Source organism: Euprymna scolopes, chromosome 2 (genome assembly GCF_053919585.1).
Source record: "Euprymna scolopes isolate OS-2025 chromosome 2, ASM5391958v1, whole genome shotgun sequence".
NCBI classification, from domain to species: domain Eukaryota; kingdom Metazoa; phylum Mollusca; class Cephalopoda; order Sepiida; family Sepiolidae; genus Euprymna; species Euprymna scolopes.
The window spans coordinates 120,988,899-121,001,415 of record NC_136483.1 but is presented as its reverse complement, the minus strand read 5'-3'; the positions used below and the strand labels follow the sequence as shown (position 1 = coordinate 121,001,415).

Genomic DNA, 12,517 nt, shown 5'->3' with positions numbered 1-12,517 from the left:
TTCAGATACATTATTTAGGCAGAGACACAAATACTACTTCTGCCTATTTTTAAGAACATTTTAACATATTTAACTTTCAAATAAATTCTATCTAGTTCTCAACATGCTAATTGAACTTCCGTTTTATGTTCTCATCCCTAACACTTTTGAACTCTTGATAAAGTACTTCCTATTTTAAGGTCATCGCAACAGCAAGAGTTCAAATTATCTAATTATCTGAAAATATAAAACAATATTGAAGTACTTTTTCTTTTTAATAACGACCTATGGTTAGAGAAAAATAGAATGGGCATTTAGTTTTCTATCAAAGACTTTTACACAATTGAGGCATGTTTGTTGATGTAAAAATGTTTGCTGTTAATGAGACAACAGGAAAATATTTAAATGTTTATTTTGTGTACACAATTTTCTATGAAAATAAAATTGAAATATTTGTTGCTGTTTCTTGCTGAAATTTAATATTTTCTTGAATAACATAATTGATTACATCATTTGTAAAATGATACTTTGTGGTCAGTTCAGAAATAATTTAATGGCTCTAAATTAAGCCTTTCTTCGATCAAATTTAGTTAACTTTTTGGCAAACACTCCAAAATTACTCAATGATATCAGTAATAGCATATATGGCTTATTTTGGTATGCTGATATAAGCCATATTGAATATTTAATATTTTAACGTAAATGCAAATTAACATTGGAGAAATTTGACAGGATTTGAATTTGTCTATTAGAACAGCATTTCAAATGCTATTTGATGTCTGCATTTTTATGCCATGTTAAATTGTATATGCTTTTCAGGTTGTATACATGTTATATATTTGTAGTTTCTTTTAATCTTTTATTCTTTTTAATATAGGGAACACGGATGCGTGCTGGTATGAGAGCGTAAGTATTCCTATTTTTATTTGATTTTAATTTTTACAAAATTGTTAATTTTGCTTTTGATATATCTCATTGGAAATCTTCAACCTCTGAAGACTATGGTGTTCGGTTTTATTATTCTCTCTGGATTTTGACCTTCTTTCTCTGTCCTTTGAAAAACTCATATCTCCTCTATTATAGGTTGTCCTGGATATAACCTTAAACTATATCCGATGGTGAGGCCCCAGCTTGCGGACTTTGGGGAGTGTGGAGCCACCTTTTAATTGCCATTGCTCCCAGGTCCACTCTGACCCGGAATGGTAGTACCTGTTAGGGTCCCAACTATGAGTTAAATAGAAACTGACTTGAAAAAAAAAACAAATATATTCTATTAAAAAAATTTTCTTTAAAATCACTGGATTCGGTATTAAATAACCTGGAAAGTGTTGATATGCCGTAAAACAAAAACAACCAATCAACCTCTAATATAGGTTTAAACTAACAACTTGTGTTCATTTAACAATAGGTTTATTGTAAAAATATTGTATTTTTTCTTAATATATTTTTAGAACAATAAGTCATAAGATGAATGAATTTGAAAATAATTGTAAATAAATGAATGTACAAGATGATTACAGCAAGAATCAAATATTTATTTGTGGTAGATACAAAAATTTTATCTATAGAACATGAAAAATGCATTGCAAAAGCTGAAAATAGTCATTTTAGTTTTTGACGGATAATGGCTTGTACAATAATGCACTTTACCTGTTTTTGTATATGCATTATCAACCTTCTATGTCATTTTTAAAAATGTGATTGTCCAATTCCCAAAGGTTGATAATTATCTGATGTTGTTGGCTGCTAAAAATTTAGATTTCACCGATTTTTAAATGAATTGTTCGTAAATCAAATAAGACGTGTATAGAATTATCGCCATTGACTTAAAAGTGGAATTCATTTTATTTAAATTATATTTAGTTGACAATTCTTTTTTGCAATAAGAAAATATTTATTTTTAAAATTTAAGTTTGTACAATAATAGATTAAAATGGTAAAATGTTTGTTTTATTTATTTAAATAACTCTCAAATATTTTTACGATAAGAATAAAATTATGCAATGAATACTTAGTAAAAAGACTATTTGTGCCCTATTTTTCTGAGAAAATGTCAGTAAAATAAGGACAGCAAATAATAAACCTGCAGCACAGTATGAATCTGCCACCTAGATATAGTAATGTTCCAACCAAGCTCTGCCCAATATATTGAGTCGAACTATTCTTCTAGTAGGTACGTGCAAAATGAATGAACATTTTCACCCCTCCCTTCACTTAAAAATTCACCAAAAATCAGGAAATTAACTAATTTTAATGAAATTTTCAATATTTATCAAATAATAATCACAGAATATATTGAACCCATTATTTTTATTTAAATATTAGTGGAAATGTATTATTTTGTTTAAACAAAAAAATACCTTTACTAAAGTTATGGTTTTCAGTAGTAAAAAAAAAATGATTTAATTTATTTTTGCTTTTTTATAAAAATAAAACATTGTAAATTATAATAATTAAAAAACAAATATTTAATTTTTACAGGAACATTACAATAAAAGCCCCTAAAGTCTATTAATAAATTCATTATAACTCGAAGAAAAATTAATTTCTTGAACTACTGATATTATTGAATTAAGCATTGTTTATTTAATATTTTCACAAAAAAAAAATTATAATAGCAAAAAATATTTCTACTCTTTTTTTTTTTTTTTTAATTACAGGTTTCGCATAATTTTTATATGTAAGATTTTAATATTTTCCTTGCTTAAATGAATGTGAAACTTTTGGCGTAACATAATTTTTATATAATCTTGAACAATAATTAAAAAAAAAAATAATTAATTTAAAAACAGGAACATAGAAAAATAATTGAATTAAAAAATGATACAAACATTCAGAATAGGAATGTACGGATGCACGTTTGGGAAAAAAAGAAAACTAGCACACCCCCTTCCTCCCTTTTAATGACATGACGTCATTTTCAGTCTTTCAACTGCTGAAATTTTGACTTCCTTATATTTCATGTTTACAAAACTTTAGTTGGTTGCGCTTTTGGGTCCAATTAGACTATTTTTGCACAAACCAGGTGTTTTTTTTTTTTTTATTTAATTCAATATCTTAGGACTTTACTAATTATCTTTGAATAGACCCAGAAAACTAATATTTATCTTTTAAACGATTTTTACAATGAATTTACTTCAAAATTTACCTGAATTGGTTAGCTCGTCGTGAAAATATTTTTCATAACTTTTTTTTTTTTTAAACATGTAAAAATATTTTTTCCTTATGGAAATTAAGTTTAGTCCTTAATCTTTCAAATACAATCAAAAAGTAGTTGGGAACCTAAAAAAAAATTATGATAAATCGGCTTTTTCTCCCTTTATTCATCCATTTTTGCCTGTACCTACTTTTTTATCCATTATCATAGATAAAAAATAAACAAAAAACTACTTCAGATCAATAATCTCCAGTGCTCACTCAAACTCATTACAATAATATAAGCATCATCTGCAGAATATAAAAACTGATAATCTTATTTTAGAAAGGAACAGAATAGGTAAGGAGTGTTGGGAGGATTGTTTGTAGAGAGAGTGGTATTGGTGGTGGTGGTGGTAGTAGTAGTAGTAGTAGTAGTAGTAGTGATAATAAATTACATCAATAAAGAAAAAAACGGAAAAATACCCATCCCAAGATGGGTAAAATAAGTTCCCCAAACAAAAGTTTTGTGCCACTTCTATTAGCAATGCCCATCGACCATAAAACATTCTGGATAATCACAGATTTCAAGGTAATTCTACTAAAACAATTATATTTTAAAGACGAGCACTTTAAATTCTTAAAATACCATCATTTTGTTCCAAAATGAATATCTTCTCTCATGCATCAATAAATAATAATCTACATAATATATTTGAAAAGTTTTAAGCAAAATAATGATAAAAATGTTAATGCTATGAAATGGTCATTTTGGGACAGATATCCTCACGGTGCTTACATAATGTTTGCTGATAATGAAATCTGACCTCCGTTTGCTTGTAACTTTGAATAAATGTTTTAAGTAGATAAAAACTTTTGCCAATTTAACTGATATCACAGCATTAAATCTCAGAAGGGTTGATATACTGTAAACCACTAACATCTGTATATAATGAATGATTTTAAATGTTTTTTGAACATTTTTTCAATTTCAGTTTAGAAACACCAAGAGGAAATCAGTTATACAATAGAGATTTCCGAACACCAGCCATCACCCCTAAATTTGACCCAAGGTATGTATAGGTTGTTGCTATGACTAAAAATAAAATATAAGACAGATGTTATAAAAACGGATGAGAAATCTTTTAAAACTTTCTATTAACTCCTAATGTCTTATGCCATCCAAAACAACATTGGTGGCTATATTTCCATATTATACAAATCGATTTTTAAATATGATTAAGACTTCAGTCCTACTGACATGTATTTGATAATAATTTCTGTATGTGATAATAATTTCTGCATCTCCTTACGATATATATATAATATATATTCTATATATATATATAATATATATTATATAATCACCAACCTGTGATATTTTTAGGAAAATAGTTTCAGCAAAATTCAACATGAAACTAGAGTATTTTCTTTACAGACAAATTTTTATAATAGATGGATCAAACTTTTAGCTCTATATATAATTATTTTAAGCCAATCAACGGATCATTAAGAAATTGATGAAAAATTAAGAAAAATGTAACAAAACTTTCTTTTATTCAAGGATACAAAAAAGAAAAAAACTAGAATAAAAAAAAAAAAATATGGGTTTATATTCTTGATGAATTCATTTTTATGAATAAATGGTAAAGAATTTAATTTGTTTTTTAAGTGATTAAAAAGAATCTTCTAATCTACCAATATTACTAGTAACACAAAATTGTTTTTTTTTTTTTTCCTCTGCTATGAAGGTTACATTTTCTATCAAGTTTATTACTATATTTATTTATGTACTGCCTAGTGGCCACATGGCTTCACCAATTATGAATAAATTGGTAAAAATTATTGGTCATGGTCTAACTTTAAACTGAAGTTAAAAAAAATTGAGAGGATATATCCCTCTGATTACCCCCCTCCCACAAATTGGTAGGTGGGGGTATTTTATTAACAAGTCATCGCTCATCAAAACACAAAGGCTACTCAGGTACAAGGATTAATGCATTGTGGCAGGTGAATGATGAGACTTGAGGATTGCAAAGCATGATTGAATCTTGGCTAAAATTGATTATTTAATGGTGCCACTAAAAAAGAATTTTTTAAACTTTTTTTTCCACGTATACACATATCTGGTAGAAGGTGCTTTGCTTTAATTGGCAAAGATGGTCGATCAAAATTGAAGAGTCCATCTTTGTTTAGTTGGTGGTTCATTCTTTTCAGTTGTACTGTTTTTATTATGAGATGAAAATCATGTAATTTATATTGTGCATTTGATGCCAGTTTTGTTAAAAAAAAATTTCAAATTATATTCAACTATTATTTGATAAATCTAGAACATTTCAGTAAAACTTATTTTTATGTTATTAGATTTCTGTGGGAAAAAAAAATTGTTCTACAATTGAATTAATAAGTGTTTATGTTTAGCATGCATTATGATTATTATTGAAACTAGAAGAAAAATTCAATTTGCAATATATTTATTTACTGATGAGTTATTAATCTTCTTTTTTTTTTTTTTTTTTTTTTTTATTACATTTTCACCCCAAACAAGGCAAATTGCCACTTTGGTGTAGGGGGCTACTATCAGGGGCAACAACTACTGGGGTACTATGTAGGGATTTGGGCAGCAAGGTGTCGGTTCACGTTACACTTGAACTTCTGCACGTCAGTACTGTTGGGGAAGCAGGGACCTGGAATGGAATTCCAGAGTCTTGCGGTTCTGGGGAAGAAACTATTGGAGTAAAAAGATCTTTTACATCTAGGGACCTCTACAGTGTGGGGGTGGGATCTAGTAGCCTGTCGGGTTTGTCGAGGGTGCTCGCGTCGTGGGGGCACAAGTGATTGCAGTTCATCAGAGCATTCACCACTAAAATACTTGTAGAAAAGGCAGAGGGATCCAACATTTCGTCGATGGGACAGAGGCTGAAGCTTAGATGCCAGTTCAGGGCCTATCAGGTTTGCGACTCTCTTTTGAACCTTGTCAAGGAGCGAGAGACTAGTAGCAGATGCACCAGCCCAGATGTGGCAGCAATACTCCATACATGGGCGAATGGTGGCCTTATAGAGGTACAGGATACTTTCGGGTGTTAGTAGTTTTCTAACACGGTAGAGAGAGCCTACCTTTCTTGCAGCAGCCCTGGCAATGCCTTCAATGTAATTGTTCCAACTCATGTTTCCTGTGAACGTTAGGCCAAGGAGTTTGAAAGATGGACTCTCAGATAAAGAGTCGTTGGCCATTGCTATTGGTGGTAGAGAGGGTTTCTTGTAATTATTGAATGAAACTAGTTTAGTCTTGGCAGCATTGAACGCGACCAACCACTTTTGTCCCCATTCCACTACAGATTGGAGGTCTTCCTCTAGTGTTTCTGCCATTTCTTTAGAAATGTGTTCATTCGTCTTCCTGTCGTGTCTGCCATAGAGTGTAGTGTCATCAGCATATATACCCATCTCAGAGGCAATGTTGTCGGGGAGGTCATTTATGAATATCAGGAACAATAGAGGTCCAAGGATAGAACCCTGGGGCACTCCCGCATTTATATCATATTGTTTAGATGTGCGACCGTTGAGGACTACCTGGATTTTTCTCTTATCTAAGAAGGATTTAATTATGTTAAGTATTCTACCAGTGATACCGTATGATCTGATTTTACTGAGGAGACCCTCATGCCATACCCTGTCAAAAGCCTTAGATATATCTAGAGCTACCGCTCTGCCTTCCCCCGCTTTGTCCAGTGATTGGTATATACGTTCAGAGATCACGGTGAGGATGTCTGCTGTGGAACGGGCTTGTCTAAATCCATATTGTTTGTCAGTCAGTAGTTTAGCATCTGTAAGATGATGGACTAGAGCATGGTTAATTATGGTCTCAAATATTTTGGCAAAAAGTGGGAGGAGGCTAATGGGGCGATAATTTGATGGGTCTGTCCTTTCGCCAGAATTCTTGAATACTGGTACAACAGAAGCAGTTTTCCAACAGCCCGGAAAGCAAGCTTCATTAAGACATTTGTTGTAGAGTTTGGAGAGAACTGGAGCTACTTCGGCTGAGCACTTTTTTAATAGCACAGCTGGGATAAGATCGGGTCCACATGCTTTTGAGGTGTCAAGGTTTTTTATGATAGCCTGCACCTGAGCAGGGGTGGTTTTCAGATCGTCTAGTGTGGCGTCTGTCCGCATAGGAAAGTCAGGTAGGGGGTGGTTGGAAGGGTCCAGTGTGGAGTTTGAGGCAAACCGACTGGCAAGCATGTTAGCCTTGTCGGTTGCTGAGGAGACAACCTCGTGAATGTTGGTTAGTGGGGGAATTGTTGATTGCCCATTATTTACTACACTGTTGTAGATTTTCCAGAAGTCTCGAGTTCCTAGTTTTTGTGCTTCGATGCGCTTTTTAGTGGTTTCCGTAAATTCTCTCTTAGCTGTCGCTATTTCTTTCTTAACGTTATTTCTAGCTTCTATATACTTCAGTCTGTTTGAACTGGACTTATGTCGGTTAAACCTACGGTATGCATGCTGCTTTTGAGTAATGGCAGTTGCACAAGTCGACGTAAACCATTGGAGAGAGTGGGGCTTACTATAAAATTTCCGCATGGGAACATGCGCAACGATTGCAGTTTTGAACCAGTCAGTGGTCTCGTTTGCACACTGTTCAGCAGGGAGAGAGAAAATATTTTTCCATGGAGCATCTCTAATTAGTTCCCTGATGGCTTCCCAGTCAGCCTTATTATAATATCTCGTTGTTTTGAGCACTGGCTCTTCAGTTTTGGGTCTAGAGTTTAGGGCGATTTCAACCATTATCACTGCATGATCAGCGTTCCCGAGTGGGCTGTGGGCCTTCGCTATGCAGTCATCGGGAACTGTGGTCAAAAACAGATCTAATAGTGATGCGTGTTGTTCTTCCTGGTCAGGGAAACGGGTTGGAAACGTAACAATTTGTGATAGGGAGTGAGATATAGCGAAGCTATGGGTTGTGCTGCCCGCTGCATCTGTGTGAGTAGAGAATCCAAGCCAGTTTTTGTGGTGGACATTAAAGTCACCAAACACATGTATTTGTGCGCTAGTGTCGAGGGACAGTGCCGTGTCTATGCTGTCAGATACTTTGTTTATTATGGAGCAGTCCTGAGTCGAGGGAGAGCGGTAGAGAAAATAATAGTAGCTAATACTGTGTTGCACGTTTAGTCTAAAGCACATAAAGGCTTGATCATCTGTTTCTAGGTTTGTTTCTCTAGTCAAGGGAAGGGTATTACGAATGTAAACTCCAAGTCCGTGCATATGTCTGTCAGAGTCCTTACGGCAGAGTGGGAGATATCCAGGCATGTTAAAGTGGTTAGAGGGAATGGAGGAGTGTAGGTTAGTCTCACTTAGTGCTAAGATATCCGGGGTATTTGTTAAGAGAAATGCTTCAACATCAGCTAAGTTAGTTCTAAGCCCACGGATATTTGTGAATGAGAGCCTCAAGGGAGGAGGCAAGTTGAATTTGTTTGTCCCTAATCCTGGTTTAAGCTTATTTTTAGATTGTACTGTCGTCATATTTATTTTTAAGAGTTTCGGTAAGGGGGAGCTAAACAAGAGGTTATGCGGAGCTTCAGACATGCATCACAAGTAGACCATCAGCTGACCTTTCTCCAATTAGGATTGTGGCCTCAGGAAAGCCCACCGGGGATGAGTGCAGGGTCCCTTTCCATGCGCGTCATGGCACTGCAAACAACCCGATATTATTCAACTGTTGATGGAGCAGCCGCTCTAAGCGCTACCAAAGAGTTAGGGCTCCTGTACTACCAGTCGGGAACAGCAGCCAGGAACTGTCAATCCGGTACCCTCAACCCTTTAGAAGAAGGTCAACCCAATCTAACCGCTCAGGCATATCTTATACTCAAGCACTCCCAAATGTTCAGTTTTAGGGGTGGGGCGTGCTGGGAATGGGGAAGAACGGCGTTCATTGCCCTAGCCAGGAAACAAGATCTACTGCTGGGTGTTTCTGTCGAATCACTGAGATAGTGTCTCTGCGCTTGACTAATAGGCAAAGAAGGAGTATGGAAGCCGGGCGATAGACAGAGCCTATCTACTCCTTAAGCAATTTAGGTTTGCAAACCGGTGAATTTGTTTGAGTCACCAGCTCTAGGAAGGTTGTCATCCAAGACTGAAGAGGCCTCTCTCCCCTTTGGTTTAGTTTCAGAGTTTTCCTTCTCCTAGACGGATGATCTGGGAAGACCTACTGGGTCCGTCAGCCCTGAGAGGGTTTTCTCCGCGCCTAGGTTCTAATCCAGGTATTTCTGCGACCCCGCGTTGTTAGTGTTACTGGGTTAGTTTGTGGGGGATTATATCTACTGATTAGTTACACTCCTCAAAGTGATTTAGGGACATGCTATTTACTTGTTAATGGATAAAGGGGGTGGGTGAAGTTCATGCAGTGTAAGCGTCTATGTTCGTAAGAGGGCTTGTTAGGGAGGAGATAATGTGATTTTAGTCGTACCCTTTTTTTTATTTTATTAATGTTAGCTTAGGTCTAGTATAGTGTTACAGTATGAGTAGGTATTAAGAATTGAGCTACGAGTTGTGCCCGAGCTATTTTAGATGATAGGAGGGTTAAGATGTAAGTGCAATATAGCATGGATAAGACAGCAAGTATTGAGTCATGCGTAATTAGGTGAATAGATATATATGGGCAGGTTTTCAGTAGGTGCGAATAGAGTTGAAGTTGTAGGTATTTTTTAGTAAGAGTCATGGGGCGTTTTGCATAACAAGGAGTGTCGTTTCAATAACGTAATTAATCGTTGCAAAACTCGAGACAGTTGTGTAGTGCATATCGCTTTGTTTCTGGGTACTTTGGCTGTTAAGTACCTGCCTTTGTGTGCATAGGCTGTTAAGTCCCTTACTGGATAGGAATGAGCTGTAATGCATGCCTTAGAGGTAGAAATGTATAGATGTTTAGTGATGGTTATTAAAACAGTTTGCATGTGAGGGATTAGGGGCTGGAAGTTAGCGATTCAACTACAGATGCGGAGCAATGTGGGAGTTTAGTGGCGGATAGGTTGGAAGGAGTAGATTGTTAGCGTTCAAGAGAAGAGGGGTTATTTATTTACAGATGGATTTCCATTAGGATTTTTGAGTTACAGGTAAGGTTTAGTCTGAAGAAGGGAGGAATTTTTTTTTTTTTTTTTTTTTATGCATGCAGGTAAGACAAACGCAATCGTCTTGGAGGTAAAATGTATAAGATTTCGTAGCTAGCTATTAGGTTTTTCCCTCCCAGTTATAGGGACAGCTAATTCGTTGGGATTTGGAATTGTAGTCATTAAGGTCAGGCGCAGAGTGTTGCATCTATTCAGAAAATTAGCCCTAGTATCACAGCTGGGATTATGTATATTGCAGTTACAAATATAGTGCCAGTCAAATTATGAGCCACGTGCAGTGGTTTGGTATGGTATGGGTATCATGGAGGACACTTAAATACAAGCAAGCGTACGGTGATTGCATATATTAAGTATACTACTTAAATAAAGTTCTTCTGTCTTCTATAGTAGAAAGAAAGGTGGTCCTAGCTCTTCTATATTCTTGCATAGGCTATTCGTTATCGAGTAGAGTTCTTCTGACCATAAAAACGGCTCGCGTGTGACTAAGTGTTAGAGACCATTTTTACGCATATGTAATTAAAATGCATTAAATAAATACATTTAAAGAGAAGGTATACACAGTTGGTAAAAGCAAAAAGAGAAATAAATAAACAAAGTGAATAAATAAATAAAAAATAAATAGAAGAAACGACTCGCATGGAAGCAAAGAGTTAAAGACAATATATGCGCATATAGTTAAAATACATTAGTCAAAATTAAGAAAAAAAAAAAAAAAAAAAGCAGTTGCCATTTTGGTAATATTAGGATTTGTTAAATTAACTTAGCTTATATTGTTTGCCCATTTTCAAAATTGTCGCGTCTGTCAGCGAGCGAACTCTGTTAGTGTGACGGCTTCACTTCCTTTCCCCGGATTTTATATCTATTTATAGTTTATAGTGCGCACATGTGTATGGTAATTTTAATCAAGGCTAAAATCTACTCAAGGGTAAGAATAAAGGTTTGTGGAATGAATAGTCAGTTGAAATATAGAGAATACTGTGTGAAGATTTGAAAATGATGACCAAAATTGATGAAATACTGATGAGTTCTTATTAAACAATGAGACAGGATGATTATCAGTAACCTGAAATCAACCAACCTGCCATCGGTCTATAGGATGTCTGAAATTCCTCCGCCACAGATGCATCAAAACATGATAGCAAAGGCAGAATGTGACAAGCAGAGCAACGACACTCGCTATCTCCTGTTTGGATCCCAAGAAGTGCCACAGTAATTACCATTCCACAAGAGCTTTGCCACTGTCACAGGCCTCAGATGAACAACACCCATTGTCCTACTGACTGTGTTGATAGAATAAATCAATCGAAGACAACACAGAGGCTTTTTTGGCACCAAAAGAAAATGTCTGAACTCCCCTGGAAATAGTGGGTAATACTTAACCGGACCCAAGCGAAGGTTGCCATAACACAGCTCCACTTATGCAGGTTGTTCTGTGTACAGGACACTCATGTTGGTGGCGACCTGGACACATCCTCACAGACTGTCCTCTAAGTGAGGCATGCTCTAATATAGACCTGAATGATGCCTCGGACACTGCCTAACAACAGATCTCAAGATGGAGTGAAATATTATAATGATGAGACAGCTATTGAAGGATAAAGGGTGACGGCTGGTGAAATGAATCAATTGTTGAAAGAAGAAAACCATCATGTGACTGCACTGTAAGATTTGAAATATCTAAGCAACTTAATAAGAGGCTTTGTCTATCATTATGCTTTTAAATCAAAAAATGTATTTTCTTTATTTTTACATTCTACACATTTTCTTTCCTTTTTCAGACTTCCCATGAGCTCTTTTGATCGCAGTCCAAAGCAAGGAGAGAGATTAATGTCCATTGATGGTAGTCCTGTTGCTGTTGTTCAAACCCGACGCCTTAAAACGATTAAAAAAGCTCAGGATAGGGTATGGGACATTTCCTTTCTTTTATTCTCAATTTCCACAATTTTAATTTCTTTTTCTTCCCCCAATGCGAATCTGAAAGAATCTGTGTTTGTTCGTCTTTTGTTGAGGGTTACAGAATGTTCAAATGGGTTATAAAAAGCTAGTTCATTCTTAGAAAAATTGCTTCACGTTGAAAAGCTGCTTTCATCCAAGAAATTTAAAATTTAAAAAATTAATTTAACAATCATGATAAACTATCATTATAACAAAACTCTAGTGTGATCCAGCATTGAAAACATGATTAAATGCAGCTCCTGGTCCATGATGTTAATTAGAAATCATCTCAATTTGTCCATTTTTCTTCTGATTTCCTCCAAATTAATCAGTTTTTCAATTGTTGTGCA

At 35.0% G+C, this 12,517-nt stretch overlaps 1 protein-coding gene across 2 annotated transcripts in view; it reads left to right on the top strand.

Moving 5' to 3' along the window:
- LOC145295662 (borealin-like) overlaps positions 1 to 12,517 on the top strand; it is an 86,093-nt gene that overhangs the window by 73,189 nt on the left and 387 nt on the right. For both annotated transcript variants that reach the window (XM_080141486.1, XM_080141485.1), the window contains exons 13-15: positions 857 to 885; positions 4,110 to 4,187; positions 12,011 to 12,134. In XM_080141486.1, coding sequence (XP_079997612.1) covers positions 857 to 885; positions 4,110 to 4,187; positions 12,011 to 12,134 — 231 coding nt within the window. The remainder of the gene's footprint in view (positions 1 to 856; positions 886 to 4,109; positions 4,188 to 12,010; positions 12,135 to 12,517) is intronic.